Source organism: Scyliorhinus torazame, chromosome 19 (genome assembly GCF_047496885.1).
Source record: "Scyliorhinus torazame isolate Kashiwa2021f chromosome 19, sScyTor2.1, whole genome shotgun sequence".
NCBI classification, from domain to species: domain Eukaryota; kingdom Metazoa; phylum Chordata; class Chondrichthyes; order Carcharhiniformes; family Scyliorhinidae; genus Scyliorhinus; species Scyliorhinus torazame.
The window spans coordinates 55,151,645-55,179,497 of record NC_092725.1 but is presented as its reverse complement, the minus strand read 5'-3'; the positions used below and the strand labels follow the sequence as shown (position 1 = coordinate 55,179,497).

Below are 27,853 nucleotides of genomic sequence, written 5' to 3'. Positions count from 1 at the left end.
AAGGCACAAAACAACCCTTAAAGATTGTTGTCCAGGGTGCCTCTGGGGCTGACCTCTGCCTCTGTCTGCGGGAGGAGAGTATGACCTCTATAAATTACCCCGTCTACAATTGTCTCCCCCTTTATTACGCCATACTGGTCGCAGGGGTTGGGTAGAGTCTTCACGGGGGGGGCGGGTCTTCAGGTGTCCCTTCGAATCGCCCCTTTTCGCGCCCTTCTATAATGTTCTCTGGCCTTCAGCCAATGAGGTGGTTGGGCGGGATTTGCAACACCCAATGGAGTTGCCGATTCCAAATATGGAGAACACAAAGAACACCCCAGGGGTCCATTCTCAGTTGCACTGGCCGCACGTAACCCATTCCCATTTATGGCAATGGCAGGAATCAGAGATGCCAGATAGCATGCCGAAACTGGGGAATGCACAACTCTCTGTCCTTATTTGGTTCAGGCTGATTATCTCCAGTCTCAGCTTTCAGGACATCCACTTGGCCTAGCTTACCCATGTTTATGTTTATTGGAGCTTGGCCTGTCGAAATTCCCATCAGGCCTGGCTGTGGAGACTATTGGCTGCGGTCTAACTTAGTGTCAATTATGGGTCGGGCCTAGTTTCTCAGACCGTGGCCATCTAGCCACAATTCACCTGTGCCCCAAATAGCTGTTATTGGCTATCCCTCACGAGCGAAGATGATCGAGTCTGAAGATGACACAATTCTACCCGTCGCAATTTACTGGTCACCAGAGGGCTTGGGGGATGTGCTCTGAAAGATTACTTTTAGAGCGGAGAAATTGTTGCCCACTAGCTTCCACCCATGCCTTGACAGATTGAAACCTTGATCCAATGGCACGGAAACCAAGACGATTCCGCTGCAATTTGCATCTGTAAGAACATCCATTGAGAGATTCCAGAGGTCACACCATCTTCTGCCTGTTCTGCCATTGAGGACTTCTTTGCCAGAGCCCTGTTTGCTCAGCATTTCTAGGGCTCCCAATATAGGCCTTCACGGTAACCGAAGCAGCCCAGGACAGATGGAGTTCCACCATTCTTTTGATCGACCCTTTCGTGTTCGTTGCCAAGGGTCCCCGGCGAGGTTGGTGGCAGCAGACTTTGGTACACGAGGGCAGACAAGGCCTCACCTGAACGACAGCGCCTCTGACGCTGCAGCACTCCCTCACCACTGCAAGGGAGCGAGCGTCAAGATTTTGTGCACAAAAGTCTTTGGAGAGCAGCACGGTAGCACAGTGGTGAGCACTATTGCTCCACAGCGCCAGGGTCACTGTCTGTGCGGAATCTGCACATTCGCCCTGCGTCTGCGTGGGTTTCCTCCGGGGTGCTCCAGTTTCCTCGCACAAGTCCTGAAAGACGTGCTGTCAGGGTTACCTCGGTGGACCCGAACAGGTGCAGAATGTAGCGACTAGGGGCTTTTCACAGTAACTTCATTGCAGTGTAGATTATAAGTGAACTCAAACTTTCTGGCGGAGGCGGTCACTTGAGGCCAGGGCTTGCCTCAGACTTTATTTTAATGATCATTTATGGGACGTCACTGGCAAGGCCAGTTTGGCAGCAGGTCGTCTCTCTCTATCAGGCAGCCTGCACCTACCACTGGGAGAAAATCCACAAACTCAGGCTTCTTCTTTATAAAGCAGTCTACTTTATTTCAAGACTAATAAAAAATTTTGAGTAGAAGAATATCAACAGTATAAAAAAAGTACAAAACTGGCTCCATAGATCTCTAATACATTACAAAGTGCATCACTAAAATACATCTTGCTGCACTAAACTAGGTCAAGAAGTGAAAGGAGACAGTGGTATTTTTGTTTGCGTTGTTTTGTAGAGGAAAAAAATAAATAATAATAAATAGAACGGCGGAGAGGAAGCTCAAGTCACAAAGCCCAGGGAGTGAATCGCGAACCCAACCACAAGCAGTCATTCGACCAGGGACTGAACACAAAGCTTGCGGGTGAAATGAGTGGCTGACACAATTTTTAAAACATTTTGTTTTTACATTTCAGAGTATGCAATTATTTTTTTTCCCAATTAAGGGGCAATTTAGCGTGGCCAATCCACCGACCCTGCACATCTTTGGGTTGTGGGGGTGAAACCCACGCGGACACAGGGAGAATGTGCAAACTCCACTCGGAGCCATGGCTGACACAATTTCATGCACCCTTTCCCAACATGCTTAATGTGGGACTGCAGTGCCAACCCCACTCTCCGCGGCAACCATAATTTGATAACAAACACTGACAATTCCACAGCAAGCATGTTGTGTCGAGCATTTAACATGGAACCCTCCCCCCTTCTAACCTCTCTTCCAATTCCAGAATGGCAGAAGATAAGTTCTTGACCTATCCAGGAAGCGTTCCAATGTGAGGGCTTACCACCTGTTGCCTTGGTGACTGGCAGTTGAGTGGCACCTTGGGCAGGTTGGCCATTTAGGGGCTTGCTCTTCACTGAGGCAAATCAACTCTACTTGCGTTCCCCTGCATTTTTATAAAGTCAATCAGCGCAGGAAGAGGTCATTCTGCACATCTGGCCTGCTCCGAAAGAACTGCCTATTTAGTCCCTGTTCTTTCCCCCAGTCCTGAAAACATTGTCACATGCTTTCATTCGCACTACGCCGGATGTCTTTGCAAAAAGGGTCCGTCCATCAGCATGGGGCAGTTTATAATGGTCAGTTTGCTATCCTAGTTTTTGTCCACATTCACTGCATTAAATAGAAGCAAAGAGGCTACTCCATCCGTTCAGCTGCAGAGCACCGGGTTAGCCAGCTGAACACGTCCCCATGACGAAGACGTGATTCTGTTTGGCTCAAGCTGGGCTCGGTGCCACTGAGGGGTGTTGGCAAGGGGGGAAATGATGGGGCAAATTGCAGATGAGGGGTTCCCCTGCTCGTCAGACCCCAACTTTGTGGTTCTTTCACCAAGGTTAGGGTGAGTGTTCGTGGTAACTGGCCCTTCCACAACCTCCCTCCAAAGCCACTTGGAGAACTCTGCTGGGACAGGGTGCATCTTGTGGAGGCAAGAGGGAGGGGAACCGATGATGACAAAGGGCCGAGCTTCCTACTACATTCAGCCCGCTCCCATACACGAGAACTAGCTGCATGGTTACAGAGCTGGTAGCAATTACACAGCACCTTTAGGAGAGGGCAAAATGGCAGTGAGGGAAAGGGAGCGGGTTTCAAACTTTTCCCCATTGTATCAAACTTACGGTGAATCCAGTGGCCAACAATCCGCAAATAGCCACCTTTAGAGCAAAATAATGAGGTTTAAACGTGACCGCCCATACTGTTCTGCCGTTGTATGTTCGGGAGTTATACAAAAACAAATGGAGCAAATAAAATGGACCTTTTTATTAACAGGCAGAGCTAGGCGGTCAATGTGGGCGAGGTGTTGCCTTCAATACCCGGTGGTGATTTGGAGGTGTGGGGAAGCATGGCTGTGGTAGAGTGGCTATGATACCCATCCCTTTTGAGATCTCCAGGTGACCTACTTGATACCTCATTGATTACGCCACTGAAGTGAACATTGGACAATAAGAGAGCCTTTTGCGCTGTGGCTGACAGGAAAACCAGGAATAAACAGGGGCTGCCAATGCTACACTATACAAAAAAGTTTTCTGGCTGCGCTTTGCTACGTTGTTCCTTTGGGAAGTGCCAGGCTAAGTTTGTTTAAGCCACTGTTTATCTTTCCTCCAATATGCGCAGCTTTCCTGCTGTGCAGACCAGGTTCAAGAAGCCCACTCCGCACCCCATAACTTGTCCAACCGCATGCATGAGGCTTAGGCAGGATATTACACCATGGAGGGCACACACCACAATCCATCACAAACCTTTCCTCTTCTAAGGAGACATCTTCCAGTGGAGATAAGCGATCAAAAAAAAAAAACTCAGATTACCCGTACAACCGCCACCACCGCCAACACCCCCCGTCCAAATCTATGGAAGGAATAGAAGCCACTTAACCACGATCTTTCAACTCAAAACAGGGACGGGGGCTCAAAACTTGGGGTCTATCCTTATTTGTGTGACTCAAGGAGTGGCTGGGAAAGTGTCGCACCGAGGCAGATCACACAAGGGGCAACTGGCTAGCTCACAGACGGTCAACGCAGCCCAGGCCTTCTAAGCGCGTGGGGAGGGGGGGGGGGGCAGTCACATGTTTATGTCGACACCATCGCTCACTTTCTCAATTTCGCTCAACCTCCACAAAAGAAAAGTCCTTCGATAAATCAATGAAGTAAACCCTAAATAAGCACTTTACAGGTGCCGCTCCACTTTCACGTAATACGTGTGCAGCTCATGAAATATTACAACATTTACAGGCGTTTTATTTTTACACGTTAAGTCAACTGACCCCCCCGCCCCTCGAAACGATAAAAAGAAGGAAAATTGTCAGTCTTTTGGGAAGGTCAGGTCATTTGCAAAGCAATCACAGCTTGCCCATTCTGGGAAACGCTTCTGTCCAGTTCATCCTTCGGGCACACATCTCTTTTCAATGCATTTCTACCCCATTCAGTCTCTCACTCTACCCTTTGTCGCTCTTCGAACGCGCCAGTTCACCATTCGTCATCTTTCGAAGCGGATGGGGACTGAACTGCTTGCTGCTTCGGGGTTTCCGCCATGCTCTTCTTGTTGGCACAGCAGGGCTTGAAGAGTTGGGGGTCAATTAACACCTCTCCAAAGCGTCCTTTGTAGATGATTCCACAGCATACCTTTTGCCTGTTGAATAATAACGGGGGAAAAGGTTAAGAAGGGCAAGAAAAGACTCGTTGGCCCATCAAGCCTGCCTCAAGGTCATGATGTCTGGAGAACAACAAACAAGACACTTCCAACCCCTGCCTCCTGAACGTATTTAACCTCCCAAGGAAGGTAAAAACAAAAACAAAAAACTTGGGAGAGAAATCTTGTGCCAATAAGGGGGGGAAAAGGAATCACACAGATTCTCTCCAAATCCCTCAAAATGTGTAATACTGAAAACGACAAGAATTAGGAGAAGACGTCATTTGGCTCCCGCGAGCATGTTCCACCATTCGATAAGATCATGACTGATCTGATGGTGGCCTCAACTATCTCCCCCATAACAGTTGACTCCCTTGTCCATTTAACATGACCTTGAGCAAATACAATGACCCGGCCTCCGTTGCTCTCGACAGAAGAGGATGTCAGACCAATGGCCCGCACAGGAAAGCGACTCGTCATTTTAAACTGTGCCCTCCCCCAGTTCTAGACCCCACTACAAGGGGAGATGTCCTCTCAGCAACCACCCCATTAGGATCTTCTACATTTCAATAAGATAATCTCTCATTCTTCTATATTCAATGGTGCTACCTACTCAATCTTTCCTCATAAGGTAACCCCGTCATCCCAGCAATCAGTCGAGTGAACCTTTTCTGAACCGCTTCCATAGAATCCCTACAGTTCAGGAGGAGGTCATTCGGTCCATTCTGCACTGGCCCTCCGAAAGAGCACCTTACTTAGGTCTACTCCCCTGCCCTATCCCGGTAACCCCGCAACCCCACTTAACCAGCACATCTTTGGACACTACAGGGCAACTGAGCATGGGCAATTCACCCAACTTGCACATCTTTGGACTGTGGGCGGAAACCAGAGCACCCGGAGGAAACCCACGCAGACACGGAGTACGTGCAAGCTCCACACAGACAGTGACCCAAGGCCGGAACGGAACCCGGGACCATGTGGCTGTGAAGCAGCAGTCCTGACCATTGTGCCATCCCGCCTGATGTAATTCAACCCAAAGGAGACCAAAATACTCCACAGATGTGATTGCACGAAGGCACTGTACAGCTGTTGCAATACTTTCCTACTTTCAGACTTTAATCTCCTTGAATGAACACCAGTGTTCCTTTTCTATTTGCCTTCCTAATCACTTGCTGTACTTGCAGACTAACTTTCTGTGATTCATGTATCAGGACCCTCTGTACCACACTGTTCCGCACTCTCTTTCCATTTAAATAATATACTGTCCTTTTTATTCCCCCTGCCAAAGTGGACATGCTCACATTTTATCACAGTATAGTCCATAAAACAGCCCAAGTCACTTCACAGAAACATAGTCTGATGAAGGAAAATGATGCTGTGCGTCATTGGGAAATATCAGGATAAGGACCAAAAGTTTGGTCATAAGGAAGTTTTACAGAGCATCCTAAAGGAGGAGGCATGGGAGTTTTAAGGCAAGAATTCCACACTCCGGAGCCTAAATGGCAGTATAGTCACCAGTGGTGCTGCAAAGGAACTGGGGATGCACAAGAGCCCAGATCCATAGAAACACAAGACTTCTTTGACGATTATGGACTAGGAGGGGACACGGTCAAGGAAGAATTTGAACACGAGGTTGACAATGTTAGATTTGAAATGTCGGTGGACCCAAAGTCAACGTGGGCCACTGAGCAAGCTGGTTGAATGGGACTCTGAGCGGGCTAAGACACAGACAGTGCTTTGGATGAGCTCAAGATTATAGAGGGTGGAAAATGGGGGCAGCACGGAGAGCAAGGGAGCATCAAGAGGAGATGAGCCCATTTTAACACTGAGCAAGTGGAGCAGGTTTAACCCAAGGATTAATAAAAGCACAGGTGACAGTTTTTCTTTACTTTATAAATTTAAAGTGCCCAATTTTTTTTTTTTTCAGGTGACAAGTTTCAGCAGCAGATAGGACTGAGGCAGAGGGGACAAAATGACAGATGTAGAAGTATGAGGGTTTGGTGATAGTGAAGTACATAAATCAGAAGCTCGGCAATGAATTGAATACCAAAGATGAGAACAATCTGTTTCAATGGCCAGTGAGGGAGATGTCATCGGTGGCTAAGGCACTTGACAATATGTAATTGGAAGAAATGTAAGCTCACTCAGGAGTGCAACAATTCAAGAAAGAAGCCCCAACATCACCTTCTCAACGGCAACATCTCATCTCATCGCCAGGGAAGTGTGATCATAATATGTTAATTCATATGGAGTTTGAGTGTGATGAGTAAAGGCCAAAACAGGGTCGCAAATTTAAATAAAGCCAATTACATTAGCTATTGGTGCCTAATTGGCTACGGTATTTTGAAATATTAGACTAAAAAAGTATGATGGTAGATAAGCAATGGTAAATATTTAAAGAAATAATTCCCAATTCTCAACAAATTTTAATTCCGTTATAAAAAGGAAAATTCCCACAGAAAGTGATTCATCCATTGCTAACAAAGGAGGATAAGAATGGCATTAGAATAATGGCAGAAAATTATGATATTGGCAAGAAGAGTGGTTTGAGAGATCAGCAATGGGTGGAAACAATTTATAAAGAGGGAGAAGATAGAATGCAAGAGCAACCTAACAAGAAATATTAAAACAGATTGTAAGAACTGCTAGCATATTAATCATTATTAGTGTAACAAGAAGGCTGACATTAACACTGCAACAAAGTTACTACGGTGAAAGCAGGTTTGGGTGTTTAATGGCAGAAGAGTTGTTTCTGCTTTTCACAATAGAAGACATAAAAGACATTCCAGAAATTCTGGGAACTTTAGTGACCACAGGCAAGTTCGAGGGGAGTCCAGTTTTATTAATTATGTACCATACTCTTCAGATCCCAACTGGGTCTAAGGTGTCGGTTCCAAAGCTGGCTGAATTTTATAGTACAGGCTACATTCCCCATGGGCTGCCCACCACTCAGCGGGGGAGCTCGTACTCAACAAGGTTGACAGGGAGGTCAATTGATTCTACCCAGTAGGTAATATTAATCTTTATTATTGTCGCAAGTAGGCTTACCTTAACACTGCAATGAAGCTACTGTGAAAATCCCCTAGTTGCCACACTCCGGCGCCTGTTCGGGTACACTGAGGGAGAATTCAGAATGTCCAAATTACCTAACAACATGTCTTTCGGGACTTGTGGGAGGAAACCAGAACACCTGGAGGAAACCCACGCAGACACAGGGAGAACACGCAGACTCCGCAAAGACAGTGACCCATACCAGGAATCGAACTTGGGACCCTGGAGATGAATCATAGAATTTACAGAGCAGAAGGAGGCCATTCAGCCCATCAATTCTGCACCGGCTCTTGGAAAGAGCAGCCCACCCAAGCCCACACTTCCAACCCATCTCCATAACCCAGTAACCATACTAACCTTTTTGAACACTTAAGGGCAATTTATCATGGCCAATCCTCCTAACCTGCACATCTTTAGACTGTGGGAGGAAACCGGAGCACCCGGAGGAAACCCACACAGACACGGGGAGAAGGTGCAGACTCTGCACAGACAGTGACCCAAGCCGGGAATCGAACCTGGGGCCCTGGAGCTGCAAAGCAAAAGTGATAACCACTGTGCTGCTCAGTATCATGCAGACTACAACAGGTCAAATGAGAGCGAGGAACTTTAAGTAATTATCAGTAAAGAAAAAGCACTAGAGAGAGCCAACAAATTCCCTGGCTTAAAGGAAGTGTCTGCAGATCATAAATTGTGATCCTTCAAAATTGCGTTTATTCTGGAATGGTCCCTCTGGATTGGATGATAGCAAATACAAGAAAGGAAGTAGACAGAAAAGAGGGCACTCCAGGCCAGTTGGCCCGATCATCAGTCAACGGGGAAATTGCTGGTTTCCATTAAGAGGTACAAAAATGGTGATGTGATTTGGCAGAGTCAGCGTGGCTTTAGAAACAGGAAATCTTGTTTGACAAATTGAGAGCAGCACGAAGGTGCCGTGATTAGCACTGCTGCATCTCAGCGCCAAGGACCCGGGTTTGATCCTGGCCCCGGGTCATTGTCCGTGTGGAGTTCCACATTCCCCCAGTGTCTGCGTGGGTCTCACCCCCACAACCCAAAGATGTGCAGGGTACATGAATTAGCCACGCTAAATTGCCCTTTAATAGGAAAAATAAAACTGTTTTGACAAATTGACTCATGTTTTTAGGGTAAGTAATGAGCAAGATAGTAAAGGGAAACCAGTAGATGGAGCATATTTGGATTTTCAAAAGGCTTTCATTCGGTAAAGCTGCCCAGGTGAGCGGGTGCTGCACAGCATAGGGGCTCATGAGGTTAATATATTAGCAGGAGTACAGAATTGGTTAAAGAATTAAAATCACAGAATAAGCAAACAATTTTCGGGTGGGCAGTTTGTTATTAGTGAGAGTGCTGCAAAAATCACTGCTGGGGTCTCAGCTACTTACAATCAACATTCACGATATACTGAAGGGACCATGGGCAGAATTCTCTGATAATGGGGCTATGTCCCCTTCCCGCTAGAAAATGGGCGCGAATCACTCTGGACTTTTGTGGAGAAAGTCCAGAGTGATTCTCTATTTTGAAGGGGGCTAGCAGGGCCGCGGAGTGGTCCTCACAGCTCCGGCTGCCGATACGGGGCCCTGCACCTCCGTCCGCGGGTCCGCACAACATGGCAGACCCATCCAGCGGGCCGGCCCCGTCAAGATAGCCCCCCCCCCCCCAGATCGCGCATGCCCGCCGATCAGTGGCCCCCGATCCTGCGTCTGGCCTTCCTGGAGGCCCCCCCCTCCCCCCGTGACGGATCCCCCCCCCCCCGCCCCCTACCTGGGTGGCCGCTGACTGGGTCCGCAGCCGCCACTCCGAACTCCCGCCGGGTGGAACCATGAGTGAACCACGCCGCCGGGAACTCGGCCAGCTGTTGGCAGAGAACCGCCGCGGGGGCCTCTTTCATTGGCCCCTGACCGGCGCCGCGTCGACAGCGTGCGGTCCCCGGAGAATCGTGGGAAAGCGTCGGGCCCAATCGCGGGCCTGACACCACATTCCCCCCCCCCCACCCTGTGCCGAGCGCGATTTCGGGGCGGAGGCTCGGAGAACCCCGCCCCATGTGCTTGATGGCTCATGAAACTAGAAGTTGTTGGTACAGCAAGCAATTAGGAAGGCAAATGCAATGCTGGCTTTTATTAAAACAAGAGCAAGCAAGTGTAGTTGAAATTTTACAGAGCACTGGTGTGACCGCACCTGGAGCTCTGCATATAATAACCATTGTGCTATCGTGCCGCCCATAGTTTTTGTCGCTGTATCCAAGGAAAGACAGACTTATCTTAAGAGGGGTGCAACGGCGGCTCACTAGAGTATTTCCTGGGACTCAAAAGAGTTGTCTGATGAGGACAAACAGAGTAGAATAGGTCTACACTCTCTGGTGTTAAGAAGATCGAAAGGTGATCTCATTGAAATATCTAAATACTCTGTGAGGACTTTCTGGGGTGGAGGCCGAGAGGTTGTTTGCTCTGACTGAGAGTCTGGAATCGGGGCCACTGTCTCAGGATAAGATGATGATGGTCAAAAGGCCATGATCTTTTTTTTTTATTAAACATTTTATTGAGGTATTTTTTGGTATTATAACAACAACACAATAAACAATGTACATGAAACTATAAACATAGTGCAAAAGTCGTCACCCTCCCTTTTAGGTCCCACCTTTATTAACCCCCCACTCTAAGCTAAACTAACCCCCCCCCCCCCCCCCACATTCTGCTGACGATTAATTTTCCGCGAAGAAGTCGACAAACGGTTGCCACCTCCGGGCGAACCCTAACAGTGACCCTCTCAAGGCGAACTTGATTTTCTCCAAGCAGAGAAAGCTAGCCATGTCCGATAGCCCGGTCTCCGACTTCGGGGGCTTTGAGTCCCTCCAAGCTAGTAGTATCCGTCTCCAGGCTTCCAGGGAAGCAAAGGCCAGAATGTCTGCCTCTTTCTCCTCCTGGATTGCCGAGTCTTCTGACACCCCAAAAATCGCCACCTCTGGACTCAGCGCCACCCTGGTTTTTAACACCATGGACACGACATCGGCAAACCCCTGCCAAAATCCCCTAAGCTTCGGACATGCCCAGAACATGTGGACATGGTTCACTGGTCCTCCCGCACATTTTGGACACCTGTCCTCCATCCCAAAGAATTTGCTCATCCTGGCCAGTTATGTGAGCCCGGTGAACGACCTTAAATTGTATCTGGCTGAGCCTGTGAGCCTGGCAAGCGTTGCGGATGCGTTGACTCTACTCAACGTGTCCGCCCATAGACCATCCTCTATCTCTCCTCCCATTTGCGCTTCAGCTCTTCGGTCTGTGTCTCCTCTGACCCCATAAGTTCCTTGTAAATGTCCGAGATGCTCCCTTCTCCGACAGACCCTCTGCAAACTACACTGTCCTGAATCCCCCTTAGCAATAGGAGCGGGAAGGTTGACGCCCGTTTATGTAGGAAGTCCCGTACCTGCAGATACCTCAATTTGTTTCCCCTCGCCAACCCAAACTTCTCCTCCAGTGCCCTCATACTTGGAAAGCTCCCCTCTATAAACATATCCGCCATCCTCTCAATCCCGCCATATCCGAAACCCCCCATCCATACTTCCCGGGGCAAACCGGTGAATATTACAGATGGGAGACCAGCCCAATGCTCCATTGCCCCCAGCCTCTCAGGGCCGCCACCACCACGGGGCTGGTGGAGTACCGTGCCGGCGGGAACGGCAGAGGCGCCGTTACCAACACCCCCAAACTGGTGCCCTTGCAAGAAGCTGCCTCCATACGCTCCCATGCTGACCCCTGCCCCATCACCCACTTCCTGATCATGGCTATATTCGCCGCCCAGTAATAGTTCCTAAAATTTGGCAGCACCAGCCCGCCCTCTCCCCGACTCCGCTCAAGCATTCCCTTCCTTACCCGCGGGGTCTTGCCCGCCCAAACAAAGCCAGAGATCACTTTGTTGACCCGTTTAAAAAAGGACCGCGGAATAAAGATGGGGAGACATTGAAAACGAACAGGAATCTCGGGAGGACCGTCATCTTCACCGTCTGCACCCTCCCAGCCAGTGACAACGGGAGCGCGTCACATCTCCGAAAATAGTCCTTAATTTGGTCTACCAGCCGGGCCAGATTTAATTTATGCAGCCGGTCCCATTCCTGCGCCACTTGCATGCCTAGGTACCTAAAGCTTCCACCTACTAATCTAAACAGCAGCTCCCCTAATCGCCTCTCCTGTCCCCTTGCCTGGACCGCAAACATCTCACTTTTCCCCATATTTAGCTTATACCCCGAAAACCAGCCAAATTCCACTAGAATCCTCAGGATTTCTTCCATCCCCTCTAATGGGTCTGATAGATAAAGAAGCTGTGCTCCACTCCCCCCCGGACCAGCGCCATGAGGCTCTCAGAGCAATTGCCAGCAGCTCTATAGCTACCATGAACAACAGTGGGAGAGAGGGCATCCCTGTCTCGTCCCCTGGTGCAGTCTAAAAGAATCCAACGTTGTCCTATTCGTCCGTACACTTGCCACAGGAGCCTGATACAGTAACCTGACCCAGTCAATAAAGCCCCGCCCAAATTCGAACCGTCCCAGTACCTCCCACAGATAATCCCATTCTACCCAATCAAAAGCCTTTTCTGCATCCATTGCGATCACTACATCCACCTCCCTACCTTCCGGGGCACCATGATCACATTTAACAACCTTCCTACATTGGCCGCCAACTGCCGACCCTTAACAAACCCCATCTGGTCCTCCCCAATAACATCCGGAACACAATCCTTGATCCTGGAGGACAAATTTTGGCCAGCAGTTTGGCGTCCACATTCAACAGGGATATCGGCCTGTAGGACCCACACAGCTCCGGGTTCTTGTCACACTTCAGAATCAGCACAATCGTGGCCTGTGACGTCATCGGGGGCAGCACCCCTCTTTCCCTTGCCTCATTGAACATCCTCATCAACACCGGCCCCAGTATCCCAGAGAACCTTTTATAAAACTCCACTGGGTACCCATCCGGCCCTGGGGCTTTACCCGCCTGCATGGCCTTCAGACCCTCCACTATCTCTTCCAACCCGATCGGGGCCCCCAGCCCTTCTACCAGCTCCCCGTCCACCTTTGGGGAAATTCAGCCCCCCCCCTCCCCAAGAAGTGCCTCATCCCCTCGACCTGTACAGCCTACTGTAGAAGTCCCCAAATGCTTCATTCACCCCTGCTGAATCTCCAACCAGGTTCCCATCTCCGTCATTTACTTTCCCTATCTCCCGAGCTGCCTCCCTCTTCCTAAGCTGCTGTGCAAGCATTCTGCTGGCCTTCTCTCCAAACTCATAGATCCGCCCCCCCCCCCCCCCCCCCCCCCCCCGCCTTTCTCAGCTGCTTCACCGCCCTCCCTGTGGTTAACAAGCCGAACTCCGCCTGTAGCCTCCGCCGTTCCCTTAAAAGTCCTGGCTCTGGGGTCTTCGCATACCTCCTATCGATCTGTAGTACCTCCTTAACCAGTTGGTCCATCTCTGCCCTGTCCACCTTCTCCCTATGCGCCCGTATCGAGATCAGCTCCCCTCTGACCACCGCCTTCAGTGCTTCCCACACCACCGCTGCTGAAATTTCCCCCGTGTCGTTGACCTGCAGGTAGCTCTGAATACATTTCCTCAGCCGCTCGCACACCCCTTTGTCAGCCAAAAGTCCCACATCTAACCTCCAGTGCGGGCGCTGGTTACTGTCTTTACTAACCTGCAGGTCAACCCAGTGCGGAGCATGGTCTGAGATTGTGATCGCCGAGTACCCCGTGTCCACCACCCCAGCCAGCAAGGCCCTGCCCAAAATGAAGAAATCAATCCGGGAGTACACTTTATGCACCTGAGAGTAGAAGGAGAACTCCTTCACCCTCGGCTGCCCAAATCTTCATGGATCCACCCCCCGCCCTCCATCTGCTCCATGAACCCTTTTAGTTGCCTGCCCGTTTTAGAGCTTGACCGGTCCAAGCCAGGGTCAATAACTGTGTTGAAGTCCCCTCCCATGACCAACCTGTGCGAGTCCAGGTCCGGTATCTTCCCCAGCATCCCCTTTATAAACTCCACATCATCCCAATTTGGCGCATACACATTCACTGATCCCACTGACCATAATGTACTGACCTCCCACATCTGAAACTATTCTACCCGCCTCAAACACCACCTGCTTATTGATCAAGGTCGCGACCCCTCTAGTATTTGAATCCAGTCCCGAGTGAAAGACCTGACTGACCCAGCCTTTCCTCAATCTAATCTGGTCAGTTATTCTAAGGTGCGTCTCCTGCAACATTACCACGCCCGCCTTGAGTCCCCCAAGATGAGCGAACACACGTGCCCTCTTGACCGGCCCATTTAACCCTCGAACATTCCAGGTGTCAGCCTAGTTGGGGGGTTCATTGCCTCCCTGCTTCCCCATCCCCTTTTTTGGGCCCACCTCCAGCCCATGCTCCGCGCCTCCACCGGCCCGCCCCCAGGCAGCCTCCACCCTCAACCTCCTCTGTCCCTTGGCCCAAGTCTCTCCCTCGTCAGCAGCACATTTCCCCGCTCCTAGTAACAACACTCTGTAACCCAACCCCTTTGATAAACTGAACATTTGCACCCCCCCCCCCCCCCACTGTGCTTCCGTGAGCTAGCCCGCCCAGCTAGTTTGGTGGCCCCTATCCCTGGCGCCGGACAGTCTCCCACCTATTGTTCCCTCCCCACCCGCTCATACAAACATACTCCAACATCAAACAATCGCCACACAATTGCCCGATAGAAAAACACCAAAATCTAAGTAAGCACAACTACATCCCCCAACAGTGCAAATGAAAACTCTAACTCACTCAGCTCTGCCACTGGTCCCAAATCAATACAGAATGCATTACAAACAGCTTCCACAAAACAAAAGAAAGAATAGAGAACCCCCCCCCTGCATGAATGTTGCAGCAAAGTTCAAAAGTTCTCAGTCCACCACCAGTCCTTTCCTTTTCACAAAGTCCAGCAGCACATTCTCAGGCGACTCAAAATAAAAGTGCTGTTCCTCCTACGTGACCCAGAGACGGGCCGGATACAACAGTCCGAACTTTACCCTTTTCTTAAAAAGGATCGACCTACTCTGGTTGGAGCCTGCTCTTCTCCTGGCCACCTCCACACTCAGGTCTTGGTAAACCCGCAGGATATTATTGTCCCACTTTACAGCTCCAGCGGAGACTCACACGGATGATCCCAGGAATGGTAGGCCTAACATACGATGAACGTCTGAGGATCCTGGGATTATATTCATTGGAGTTTAGGAGGTTGAGGGGAGATCTAATAGAAACTTACAAGATAATGAATGGCTTAGATAGGGTGGACGTAGGGAAGTTGTTTCCATTAGCAGGGGAGATTAGGACCCGGGGCACAGCCTTAGAATAAAAGGGAGTCACTTTAGAACAGAGATGAGGAGAAATTTCTTCAGCCAGAGAGTGGTGGGTCTGTGGAATTCATTGCCACAGTGGGCGGTGCAGGCCGGGACGTTGAGTGTCTTTAAGACAGAAGTTGATAAATTCTTGATTTCTCGAGGAATTAAGGGCTATGGAGAGAGAGAGCGGGTAAATGGAGTTGAAATCAGCCATAATTGAATGGTAGAGTGGACTCGATGGGCCGAATGGCCTTACTTCCGCTCTTATGTCTTATGGTCTGCTTGGCCTGCTGTAGAATGCGCTCCTTATCCAAGTACCTGTGGAATCTCACCACCATTGGATCGGGGGGGTCTCCCATTCGCGGCTTCCTCCAAGGGTCGAGAGAATGCCCCATCCCCCAGCAGCTTCTCAAACATATCTGCGATGTATGCCCCAGTGTCTGCTCCTTCAGACCCCTCCGGGAGCACAACTATCCTCAAGTTCTGCCGGCGGGACCTGTTCTCTAGGTCCTCCACCTTCTCCGGGAGCTTCTTCTTCTGGTCTCTCAGCATCCCCACCTCCAACTCCACCGCAGTTTGATGTTCCTCCTACTCAGCCAACGCCTTCGCCACCTTCTGGATGGCCCAATCGTGGGCGTCCAATCTAAGCTCCAGCCGCTCAATCGACTCTTTTATTGGGTCCAAGCAGTCCCGTTTCTGCTTAGCAAAGCCTTCCTGAATAACTTGCATCAGCTGCTCCGTTGACCGCTGGGTCGACAAACCAGAGGTCCGGTCCTCCGCCATGTCCTCCCGCTGCAGCTTCAGCCCAAGCCTTCTCTGTCTTTCTGTTCCTGCCTTTACGAGCACTTCTAGTCCTTCTCTCCCTGCACCGATGTGGGAATTCAGTACTCAATTGCCTCTGTCATCAGTTTTGCAGTTCAAGTCCGGTAGAAAATCGTGGTAAAAGGTCCAAAAGTCCGACCCGAGCGGGAGCCACCAAATGTGCGACTTGCTCCTTCATAGCCGCCACCGGAAGCGGCGATGATCTTTTTGAAAGGCAGAGCAGCCTTGAAGAGCTCGACGGCCTAATCTTGTTCCTATCGCTCATGTTCTTCTAGGAACGTTGGAAAGACCGTGCTTCTTGTGTTAACTTACCAACCAATCGTAGATGAAATGTTACAGAAAGTTTTGAATTCCGTAAACAAGTACTAAGAATAACAATAACTGGTTCACGCAAAATTCATAAGTCAGCTTTCAATTTTGAAATATTCTGCACCAGTTCCAAAAGTAGCCTAGCTTGGCTCAGTGGGTAGAACTCCCACCACCGACATCAGTAGATTGTCGGTTCAATTCCCACTCCAGGGAGTACACAACCTGGGCTGGCAGGGCAGCTCTCAGTGCCACATTGCTGGAAATGCCAGCTGGCAGGAGATGTTAAATTGAGGCCAAGTCTGCTACCTCAGGTGGATAGAAATATTTTCAACGGGCAGGGTATGCCCTCCAGCGCTCCGGCCACCATTGAACCTCAACCAACATCACTAAAAAAAATGGATTGTCTGATCATTAATCCCATGCTGCAATAATGAGGACATTTCACAATCTCAGTACATCCCCAAAGTAGATAACAGCCAATTAAATATTTTACGGAGTGTCACTACTGTTGTAATGTACGAAACACGGCAACCAATTTGCAGGCAGCTGGTTTCCACAAATGTTTGATATTATGGCTGGATAAGCTGATTTGGGAGTTGGTTAAGAGATCAATAACGGGAGGACACTGTGGAGAATTCTCCTGCTTCTCACCCAAGGAGAGGGTGAATGAGGGTAACCCACGTCAAAAAAAAAAAAATTCCAGCTTCAACACAACTTGTTCAATAAGATTCGGACCATCTGTCTGATGGAAGCAGTACAGAAAAGAGATTAAAAACCAGTACACTCTTACTCTACCTTTTCCAGTAAGTGAGGTCTAAGAAGGAGAAGACAGGGACTCTGTTTGATCCAGAAGCCATCTCTGCATCGGAGCCCTCATCTGAGTGATTGCTATAGCAGGGGGACTGTGCGGGAGACATACTGGAGGTTGTACTGTGGGCATCGGAGTCTGTAGATCAACAAAAAAAACATTACCATTAGTAGATCGGCAACATCATTAGCATATTTTAAAACTCTGCCTATGCATCAAATTCCAATCTCCTCCACTTATTTAATGTATAAAGCTACAAAAAGATAGGAACTGGAGTAGGCCATTCAGCTCCTTGAGTCGGATCCATTATTCAGTTCAATCAGAGCTGGTCTGTATCCTAACACGATTGGTTCAATCTCCCTCAAAGGTCCTCAACGAACAAAAATTACCACTGACCAGATCTTCTTTCACATCCACTCCCCTTTAACAAAGCTCCCCTTCCCTCAATTTAAAAGCTTCCCTCCAAGGTTACAGGACCATAATACTGCCGACGCTGGGAATCCAAAATAAAAACTCCCAGAAAATGTTAGAGAGAGAAAAAGAGTGTTAATGTTTCAGGGTAAAGGTTCGCTGGCCTGACGTTAACTCTCTTTCTCCCTCCAGACCTGCTGAGTATTTCCAGCATTTTCTGGCCGGAGCTTTCCGGCCATTCACGCCGATGGGGTCTTCCAGTCCCACCGACGGCCCACCCACCCCCGGCACACGTTTCACAGCTGACAACATCGGGACCAGAGATCCTGCCTCCAGCCAGTGACGGGTTGAGTGGTAAACCCTGCCCAAAACTTTACACCCAATATGCAGTCATTCCAATAGACACACAAAAATATAGGTCGCGCGGTAACCGAGTCTTTAGATATACTTCAGGTTCAGATTTTGACAGCGTTCTCTGGTACTCTTAGCGCATCGATACCAATGCACATTCGGAAAACCATTTCTTAGAATCATTGGCCGCCATTCAAGCTCTTGTAAAGAATTATCCTATTAGTCCCACTGCCCTGTTCTTTCCCCAATAGCCAGGCTTTTTTGTTTCTCCTTTTCAAACATCTAACCAATTCACCCTTTGAACCGGCTTCCTCCACTCTTTCAGGCAGTGAGTTCCAGATTCCTCCACCCTTTCAGGCAGTGAGTTCCAGATTCCTCCACCCTTTCAGGCAGTGAGTTCCAGATTCCTCCACCCTATCAGGCAGTGAGTTCCAGATTCCTCCACCCTTTCAGGCAGTGAGTTCCAGATTCCTCCACCCTTTCAGGCAGTGAGTCCCAGATTCCTCCACCCTTTCAGGCAGTGAGTTCCAGATTCCTCCACCCTTTCAGGCAGTGAGTTCCAGATTCCTCCACCCTTTCAGGCAGTGAGTTCCAGATTCCTCCACCCTTTCAGGCAGTGAGTTCCAGATTCCTCCACCCTTTCAGGCAGTGAGTTCCAGATTCCTCCACCCTTTCAGGCAGTGAGTTCCAGATTCCTCCACCCTTTCAGGCAGTGAGTTCCAGATTCCTCCACCCTATCAGGCAGTGAGTTCCAGATTCCTCCACCCTTTCAGGCAGTGAGTTCCAGATTCCTCCACCCTTTCAGGCAGTGAGTTCCAGATTCCTCCACCCTTTCAGGCAGTGAGTCCCAGATTCCTCCACCCTTTCAGGCAGTGAGTTCCAGATTCCTCCACCCTTTCAGGCAGTGAGTTCCAGATTCCTCCACCCTTTCAGGCAGTGAGTTCCAGATTCCTCCACCCTTTCAGGCAGTGAGTTCCAGATTCCTCCACCCTTTCAGGCAGTGAGTTCCAGATTCCTCCACCCTTTCAGGCAGTGAGTTCCAGATTCCTCCACCCTTTCAGGCAGTGAGTTCCAGATTCCTCCACCCTTTCAGGCAGTGAGTTCCAGATTCCTCCACCCTATCAGGCAGTGAGTTCCAGATTCCTCCACCCTTTCAGGCAGTGAGTTCCAGATTCCTCCACCCTTTCAGGCAGTGAGTTCCAGATTCCTCCACCCTTTCAGGCAGTGAGTTCCAGATTCCTCCACCCTATCAGGCAGTGAGTTCCAGATTCCTCCACCCTTTCAGGCAGTGAGTTCCAGATTCCTCCACCCTATCAGGCAGTGAGTTCCAGATTCCTCCACCCTTTCAGGCAGTGAGTTCCAGATTCCTCCACCCTTTCAGGCAGTGAGTTCCAGATTCCTCCACCCTTTCAGGCAGTGAGTTCCAGATTCCTCCACCCTTTCAGGCAGTGAGTTCCAGATTCCTCCACCCTTTCAGGCAGTGAGTTCCAGATTCCTCCACCCTTTCAGGCAGTGAGTTCCAGATCATAACTCGCTGTAACAAAATGAACTCTCTCGTCCCATTTGTCAATCACCATAAATCCATACGCCCCACTTGTTTCTCCCTACTTACTCTATCAAAACCCCTCAATTTTGAGCACCTCTATTAACTCTCCATAACAGAGAACAATCCAAGGCTCCCTAGTCTCTCAACTTAACTGAAGCCCTTAATTTCTTCTACCATTTTAGTGCATTTCCTCTGCACGCTCTCCAATGCTATGACATCTTTCCATTTTAAAAAAATTTAGAGTACCCAATTAATTTTTTCCCAATTAAGGGGCAATGTAGCAAAGCCAATCCACCTACTCTGCACATCTTTGGGTTGTGTGGGGTGAAACCCACGCAAACACGGGGAGTCCAGCTGAGGCCTAACCGGAGATTCATCAAGATTGAGCGAAAGGGCCTTGGCTTTTGTGCTACCTGTTCATCGCCACAAATTCAGGTGGCGAAGGATATAATTGAAGCCAGACTTGTACAAGACCCTTGTACAAGCATTTATTTACAGACATGCATATTACAAACATGCACCTCCTAATCCAACAACCACAATTTCAATCTATTCCTGTTTATAGGAAATATACTATAACGACTCACTAGCCCAAACGATTATCTACATAACATTCAATAGGTACACCATCTTTGGTGTCCTCTTATTATTAAAGGCTGAGTGACTGGGTGGTTATGTGGCCAAGCCAAGATGATGCATGCCTTGCAGGGGGAGGCGGCGAAGCTTCTGCAACACTGCTGTTGCCGTTCTCAGTGGCAGAGTGGGTGGGAGGTGCATTTGAAGCAATGCTGGCGAGATGCCGCAGTGCATCAAATTGTGCTGGCGGTGGGTACCGAGTCAGTGGCAGGAACACTGGTCATGTAAGCCGCGTTGTCGCGCACGGTGTTGAGCTTCTTGAGCACGCACCCACCCAGGCAACTGGTGAATTCTTGAGGCTTGTGGACGCTGAAGAAGCTTTGAGGCGGGATGAGATTTTTGGGAGCTCGAGGTGCGAGACAGCAACGGCCGCCGTGGTGCTCAGCCTTGCTGACAGTTACAAGGCTCGATGAAACCTTTAAGGACATGCGCTTGGCAGGCTCGATTGCTGCTGCTACAAAGAAACAGCCAGTGAATAGGTTGGAGATTTTTGTTTGGAGAAACCCTGCATTTCATCAACTCACAGAATCACAGAACAATACAGTGCAGAAAAGGCCATTCGGCCCATCCGAGTCTGCACCGCCGCATGAAAGGCACCTGATCTGCCTACCCTAATCCCATTTGCCAGCCCTTGGCCCATAGCCTTGAATGTTAAGACGTGCCAAGTGCGCATCCGGGTACTTTTTAAAAAGGATGTGAGGCAACCCGCCTCTACCACCCTCCCAGGCAGTGTGACCTAGGCCGTCACCTGCAATCTCCTCCCTCACCTCCCACAGCAACCTGGGACACAATTCATCCGGACCTGGAGATGTGTCCACTTTTAAGCCTGCCAATACTTCCAATACATTATCTCTCCCTATGACGACTTGGCTCAATGACCTCACAGTCTCTCTCCCAGAGTTCCACATCTACCTCCTCATTCTCTTGGGTGAAGGCAGATGTGAAACATTCATTTAATACCCTACCAATGACCCCTGTCAAAGATTTATCCCGTGGGCCCTAATGGGTCCTACCTTTTCCCTAGTTAGCCTCTTCCCATTGACATGCATATAGAATATCTTGGGATTCCCCCTACTTTTACCAGCTAGAGATTTCTCATATCCCCTCTTTGCTCTCCTAATTGCTTCCTTAAGCTCCATCCTGCACTTTCTGTACTCCACTAATGCTTATGTTGATTTGCTCCCCTTGTACTTAATAAAAGCCTCTCTCTTCCTTCTCATTGTATCCTGAATATCTCTAGTCATTCATGGTTCTCTGGGCTTGTTATTCCTTCCTACTATCCTAGGGGGAACATGTTGGTTCTGTACCCTTCCCATTTCCTCTTTGAACACCCCAACTGCTCTTCTGTAGATCTCACCACCAGTAACTTGTTCCAATTTACCTTGGCCAGATCGTGCCTTCCTGCTCTCCCCCATTCCAAGACCTTTCTCTGCAATTTGTCTATTTCCTTGTCCATAACAAACTTAAATTGCACCATGGTGTGGTCGCTATCACTAAAATGCTTCCCCCACCATCACATCAACCACCTGTCCGGCTTCATTTCCCAGAATTAGGGCCAGCATTGAACCATCCCTTGTTGGACCCTCCACATGTTGAGTTAAAAAGTTCTCTTGTATACATTTTATCAACTCTGCTCTATCTAAGCCCTTAACACAATGACTATCCCAGTTAATGTTGGGAAAGTTGAAATCACCCACTATAATTACCCTATTATTATTCTCCCCTCCCCACCCCATGGTCAGGAAGTAAAGCTCCCCCATGCACCCCCCCCCTTCCCCACAACGACTCTAGTACCCCTTCCCGCCCAAGATTTTTACCCCGGATCACACAAAGGCTAAGGCATCAAAATGAGGTGAGACCAGGGAAAGGTTTAGGAAGTGCTGCTTTACCGGGGGGGTCAGGAGGTGAATTATTCATTGCCGAGTATCCAGTCTGCTGCTACAGTCAGTGTGTTGAAATTATTAGTTTAGTTCAGCTTTTGCCCAAATGTCAACAACCACCCCTCCCTCGAGGACAGCGATGGCAGGGGACTCCTTGGAGCTGTTGACGGTCAAGGGGAAGCGGTTTGGCCTGGTCTTGTTGGAGACGATCATTACCTGGCACTGATGTGCCAGGCATGCATAATCATCTGTAAAGGAATAATTTGATTAGAGATAGTCAACACGGTTTTGTGAAGGGTAGGTCGTGCCTCACAAACCTTATTGAGTTCTTTGAGGTGACCAAACAGGTGGATGAGGGTAAAGCAGTTGATGTGGTGTATATGGATTTCAGTAAAGCGTTTGATAAGGTTCCCCATGGTAGGCTCCTACAGAAAATACGGAGGCATGGGATTCAGGGTGATTTAGCAGTTTGGATCAGAAATTGGCAAGAAGACAATGGGTGGTGGTTGATGGGAAATATTCAGACTGGAGTCCAGTTACTAGTGGCGTACCACAAAGATCTGTTTTGGGGCCACTGCTGTTTGTCATTTTTATAAATGACCTGGAGGAGGGCGTAGAAGGATGGGTGAGTAAATTTGCATTGACACTAAAGTCGGTGGAGTTGTGGACAGTGCGGAAGGAGGTTACAAGTTACAGAGGGACATAGATAAGCTGCAGCTGAGAGGTGGCAAATGGAGTTTAATGTAGAAAAGTGTGGGGTGATTCATTTTGGAAGGAATAACAGGAAGACATAGTACTGGGCTAATGGTCAGATTCTTGGTAGTGTGGATGAGCAGGAGATCTCGGTGTCCACAGCTCCTTCCTCAGGAGGAATACTGGCAGTCTGCTGGGGCCGAGATGGCTTTCCCCCCAACCATCATCAAATAGATGCAAGTGAAGGATCTGAATTATTAACAGACAAGGCACGCGTTCTGTACCAGGCTGTCTGCAAAGTTTATTTCCAGGAGAAAAGGTTACTGAAACTGCAGAATGAAACAATAGCGCAAGGCACACAAAGATACTTACTCTGTCGTTTGAGCTCTTTCTGGATCTTGCTGATCTGATTGGCTTTTATTCTGTTCCCAGTGAGAGATTTTGCCTTTTTGGGCTTTAATGCGGTCTTCAAACTTGGTCCTGCCCGAACATCGACCACCTGAAAGACCCAAACGGTCCATGTGTGTCATTAAAGCTGTTTGTATTGTCCAGACATCGATCCCACTCAATATGGGAGGCCATTTAAAACGGTGATCATAATATTGGTTATTGTGGGTGGGAATTTCCACACCTCCGCGACAGGTTTTGCGAGGTGGAGTTGGCTTGCCATTAGACAACAGCGGGATCTTCTGGGCCTGCAGCTGCCAACAGGGCTTCCCGTTGCATGCACCCACCCCCTGGGAAACCACAAGACCCGGAAGATCTTGCCAGCAGGAATGAGCAGAAAATTGCAGCCTGTATCTTCTCACTTTTCCCTTGGAGAGATCAGTATAAAGTATTGGAAGGATTCACTAGCTGATTAACAATCCCCATACGCTTCCCTATAAATTCCCAGTGGAAATGTTTTGTAAAATAAATTTAGAGTACCCAATTCCTTTTTTCCGATTAAGGGTCAATTTAGCATGGCCAATTCACTCACCCTGCACATCTTTTTGGGGGGGATGTAGGGGCGAAATCCATACAGCTACAGGGAGAATGTGCAAACTCCACACGGACAGTGACCAGAGGCCGGGATCAAACCTGGGTCCGCAGAGCTGTGAGGCAGCAGTGCTAACCGCTGCAACACCGTGTTGCCCCAGGGTGGAAACGTTTGAAGATAACTTTTAAAATTTTATACATGGCCTACACTGAATTCAAAGTTGTTTTTTCCCCCGAATGATCTGATACTTTTTAACCACTAAACCTCCCCACTGTTCAATGTTATTTACTTTGTTGGCGTCAGAGTGAGTGGGAGTGTGCGTGTATACATCTATTCTATGGTATATATTTCAAATCTGTTCAGCTGTTGTTGGACAGCCAGAATATAACATTGTAGTGCATCTTTTGTCAACGCTCCATGTTGTAGCTTGTATTCCCCCACCCATTACTGTACAAACAAAAATACATAGAACATATTAATTAGAAGTTGCAGTCCCCTTGAGCCTGCTCCACGATTTGATATCATGGCTCAATCTACTTTCCCATCTACCCCACTCCTTCCTTCTTGTTTTATAAATTTACTGTACCCAATTCATTTTATCCAATTAAGGGGCAATTTAGCGTGGCCAATCTACCTAGCCTGCACACCTTTGGGTCGTGGGGATGAAACCCACGCAAGCACGGGGCGAATGTGCAAAACTCCACATCGACAGTGACCCAGAGCCGGGATCGAACCTGGGACCTCGGCGCCGTGAGGCAGCAGTGTTAACCACTGCGCCACCGTGCTGCCCCACTCCTTTTTTGACCCCCTTGTTAATCAAGAGTCTATCTAACTCAGCCTTCAAAATATTCAAAGACCCTCAGAGAAAAACAACTCTCCTCATCTCCATCGTAAAATTCAAACTGTGTCCCCTAGTTCTAGTCTTTCCCACAAGGGGAACATACGAACAAGGGGCAGGAGAAGGCCACTCAGCCCCTCGAGCACGCTCCACCATTTAATAAGACCATGGCAGCACTGCTGCCTCACGGCACCGAGGACCCGGGTTCAATTCATGTGGAGTTTCCACATTCGCCCAGTGTCTGCGTGGGTCTCAGCCCCATAATCCAAAAGATATGCAGGTAGGTGGATACCATGCTAAATTGCCCCTTAATTAAAAAAAATAAGATCATGGCTAATCTGATAGTAACATCAAATCTGAATCCCGCTTACTCCCAATAATCTTTCACCCCCTCTCTTACCAAAAGTCTATCCTCTACCTTCAAAATATTCAATGATTCTTTCACCCCCTCTCTTACCAAAACTCTATCCGCTACCTTGAAAATATTCCAAGGACTCTCAGGAAGAGAGTTCCAAAGACTCACAGCACTCAGTCTCAGGTTAAGGCATTGATCATTTCCGACTGAGACGGGGAGAAAATTCTTCACTCAAAAAAGTGCAAACATTTGGACTTTTCTACCTCAGAGGGTTATGGCTGCTCCTTGGTCGAGTATATTGCAGGCTTAAATAGACAGATTTTTGAGCTGTTTGACAATGAAGGGATTATACGGAACAGGCAAAGAAGTGGATGAGGCAGAAAGTCAGTCACGACTGTACAGAACAGCAGGGCAAGCTCGAGGGACCGTAAAGCCTACTCCTACTACCATTTCTATGTTCTCGATGACCAAATCATCGGTTGTCAGTGATGTTGGTTGAAGGATACATGCCAACGAGGAAAACCACCCTGCACTTCGAATAGTGACTGCCACGGTTCAAGGTGGCGGCTCTACACCACCTTCTCAAGGGCAATTAGAGATGGGCAATAAATGCTGGGCCTAGCCAGTGACATCCACAACCCATGAATTAAACATTTAAATGAGTGACCCCTTATTTTTAAACAGTGACCCCTAGTTCTCGATTCTCCCCCAAGAGTAAACATCTTCTCCACATCCATCCTGTCAATACCCCTCAGGATCTTAAAGGCTTCAATCAAGTCACCTTTTATTCTTCTAAACTCCAGCGGATACAAGCCTATCCTGTCCAACCTTTCCTCATAAGGCAACCCACCCATGCCAGGTATTAATCTGGACTGCTTCCTTCACATAAGGTGACTGCTACTGTACACAGTACCCCAGATGTGGTCTCACTGGTGCTCTGTACAACTGAAGTATAACCTCCCTACTTCCTCACACAATGTTCTTACGTGATTCCAGTTCTTCTTGGAGCCCACAGGGAGCTTCTTCCATCGTTTCACCAAAAGGACGCAGGCATTGCAGATCTCACCTGACCGGGCTTCATTCAACCTTTCAGGGATTCAAAACAAAAACCACACGTGAATTTTGGGCAAATCAGACTCGAGCGGGGTTCGCCCACAAGATGACAGTTAAGTTTTTTTTTAAAAAGAGGGTTGCGCCCCCCCCCCCCCCTTACCCAAAGCAGCTCTGAAAGTCTTTCTCATAGCGTTTGCTGTCGGTAAATCGTGAACTCGAGGATTTGGCCCGGCAGATGCAGCAACCATCCAGACTCCGATACATCTTAGGCTTGTGGAAGCCGAACATCTTCTGGTCAATTTTAAACGAAACACACACCCCGAAAACGAGAGTTTACACCTGAAATAGAAAAATGGCGGTCAGTGCCTAGGAAAAGGGACTTCTGATTGAACCATCATCAAGTTTCAGTGCTTGGTCGAGCACACCCGTTTAAATAAGGAAAAACTAGGAGACTCAGAACCAAAATGCTCCACGACCACCTCTCAGAACGTGTGTTAGTTAAATGGAAAATGGTCTCTTCATATTATTATAAGGTGACTGATATCCAAAGCATGTCACTGGACAGTCAATTTCCATCAGGTCATCAAGATTTGCATTTCAAGAGCACCAGGGGCAGCACGGTGGCACAGTGGTTAGCACTGCTGCATCACAGCACCAGGGACCCAGCTTCGATTCTCACCTTGGGTGACTGTCTGTGTGGAGTTTGCTCATTCTCCCAGGGTCTGAGTGGGTTTCCTCTGGGTGCTCTGGTTTCCTCCCACAGTCCAAAGATATGCAGGTTAGGTGGATTGGCCGTGCTACATTTCCCCCAAGGAGTCCAAAGGTTGGGTGGCTTTATAGGGATAGGGCGGGGGATTGGGGATAGGTGGGGTGGCCTCTCGAAGGGCCGGTGCTGACCTGATGGGCCGAATGGCCTCCTTCTGCACTGTAGGGATTCTATTCCATCGCAGCCCGAGGACATTTTTACAGCCAATTATGTACTTATGAAGTTCCCTCTTTGCAGTATTGTGGTAAAGGGAGCAGCCAATTTGTCCACAGCAAGCTCGCACAAGCATTCAACGGCATTTTGTTGAGACACTCAAGATTTTGACGGTCTTGGCGGGGCAAACATTGAGAGTTTGCTTGTCATGGCACAGTCTCAGGTTAAGGCATTGATCATTTCCGACTGAGACGGAGAGAAAATTCTTCACTCAAAAATGTGCAAACATTTGGACTTTTCTACCTCAGAGGGTTATGGCTGCTCCTTGGTCGAGTATATTGCAGACTTAAATAGACAGATTTTTGGGCTGTTTGAGAATGAAGGGATTATACGGAACAGGCAAAGAAGTGGACGAGGCAGAAAATCAGTCACGACTGTACAGAACGGCAGGGCAAGCTCGAGGGACCGTAAAGCCTACTCCTACTACCATTTCTATGTTCTCGATGACCAAATCATCTGTTGTCAGTGATGTTGGTTGAAGGATACATGCCAACGAGGAAAACCACCCTGCACTTCGAATAGTGACTGCCACGGTTCAAGGTGGCGGCTCTACACCACCATCTCAAGGGCAATTAGAGATGGGCAATAAATGCTGGGCCTAGCCAGTGACGTCCACAACCCATGAATTTTAAAAAAGCTCACTGGAGTGAGATGAACTGTTCCAAAGAAGTTTTATTCCATTTCACCCGACTACCTGGGGCTATGAATCTGGATTCCTTCCGTAAAGAACATTTGAGAGAGAGAGTGAAAGCGAGACAGCCCTCTCATCTTGCAGCTTCAAACCGCACTCCAGAGACTGGAGCACATAAACCAGGCTGACACTCCAATGCAGTGCTGGGGTGGGTCAGCATGCCTGGGCCTAGCTACCCCGAGAAGCTATTGAGGAGGCATTCTTGTGCTTTGCTAGGCTACTTCATTTACTTGTCAACCAGGCAGCAGTGGGGCCTGGAGTCACATAACATCTCTTCAGGTTGACATTAAACTATCGGTCTCCGGCGTTCTATCCCAAGTGGATATAAAAGGTCCCATGACACAATTTGCAAAGTCTACCCTGTACCCTGGTCGATTTTG

At 48.7% G+C, this 27,853-nt stretch overlaps 1 protein-coding gene across 4 annotated transcripts in view; it reads right to left on the bottom strand.

Moving 5' to 3' along the window:
• Positions 1–1,625: 1,625 nt before the first annotated feature.
• Positions 1,626–27,853, bottom strand: part of sinhcaf (SIN3-HDAC complex associated factor) — a 37,759-nt gene continuing 11,531 nt past the window's right edge. For all 4 annotated transcript variants that reach the window (XM_072484294.1, XM_072484296.1, XM_072484297.1 and 1 more), the window contains 5 exons: positions 25,964–26,142; positions 25,737–25,836; positions 22,951–23,077; positions 17,049–17,199; positions 1,626–4,714 (listed from right to left, as the gene is read on the bottom strand). In XM_072484294.1, the coding sequence (XP_072340395.1) occupies positions 4,552–4,714; positions 17,049–17,199; positions 22,951–23,077; positions 25,737–25,836; positions 25,964–26,091 (669 nt within the window). In that variant the 5' untranslated portion in view covers positions 26,092–26,142 and the 3' untranslated portion in view covers positions 1,626–4,551. The remainder of the gene's footprint in view (positions 4,715–17,048; positions 17,200–22,950; positions 23,078–25,736; positions 25,837–25,963; positions 26,143–27,853) is intronic.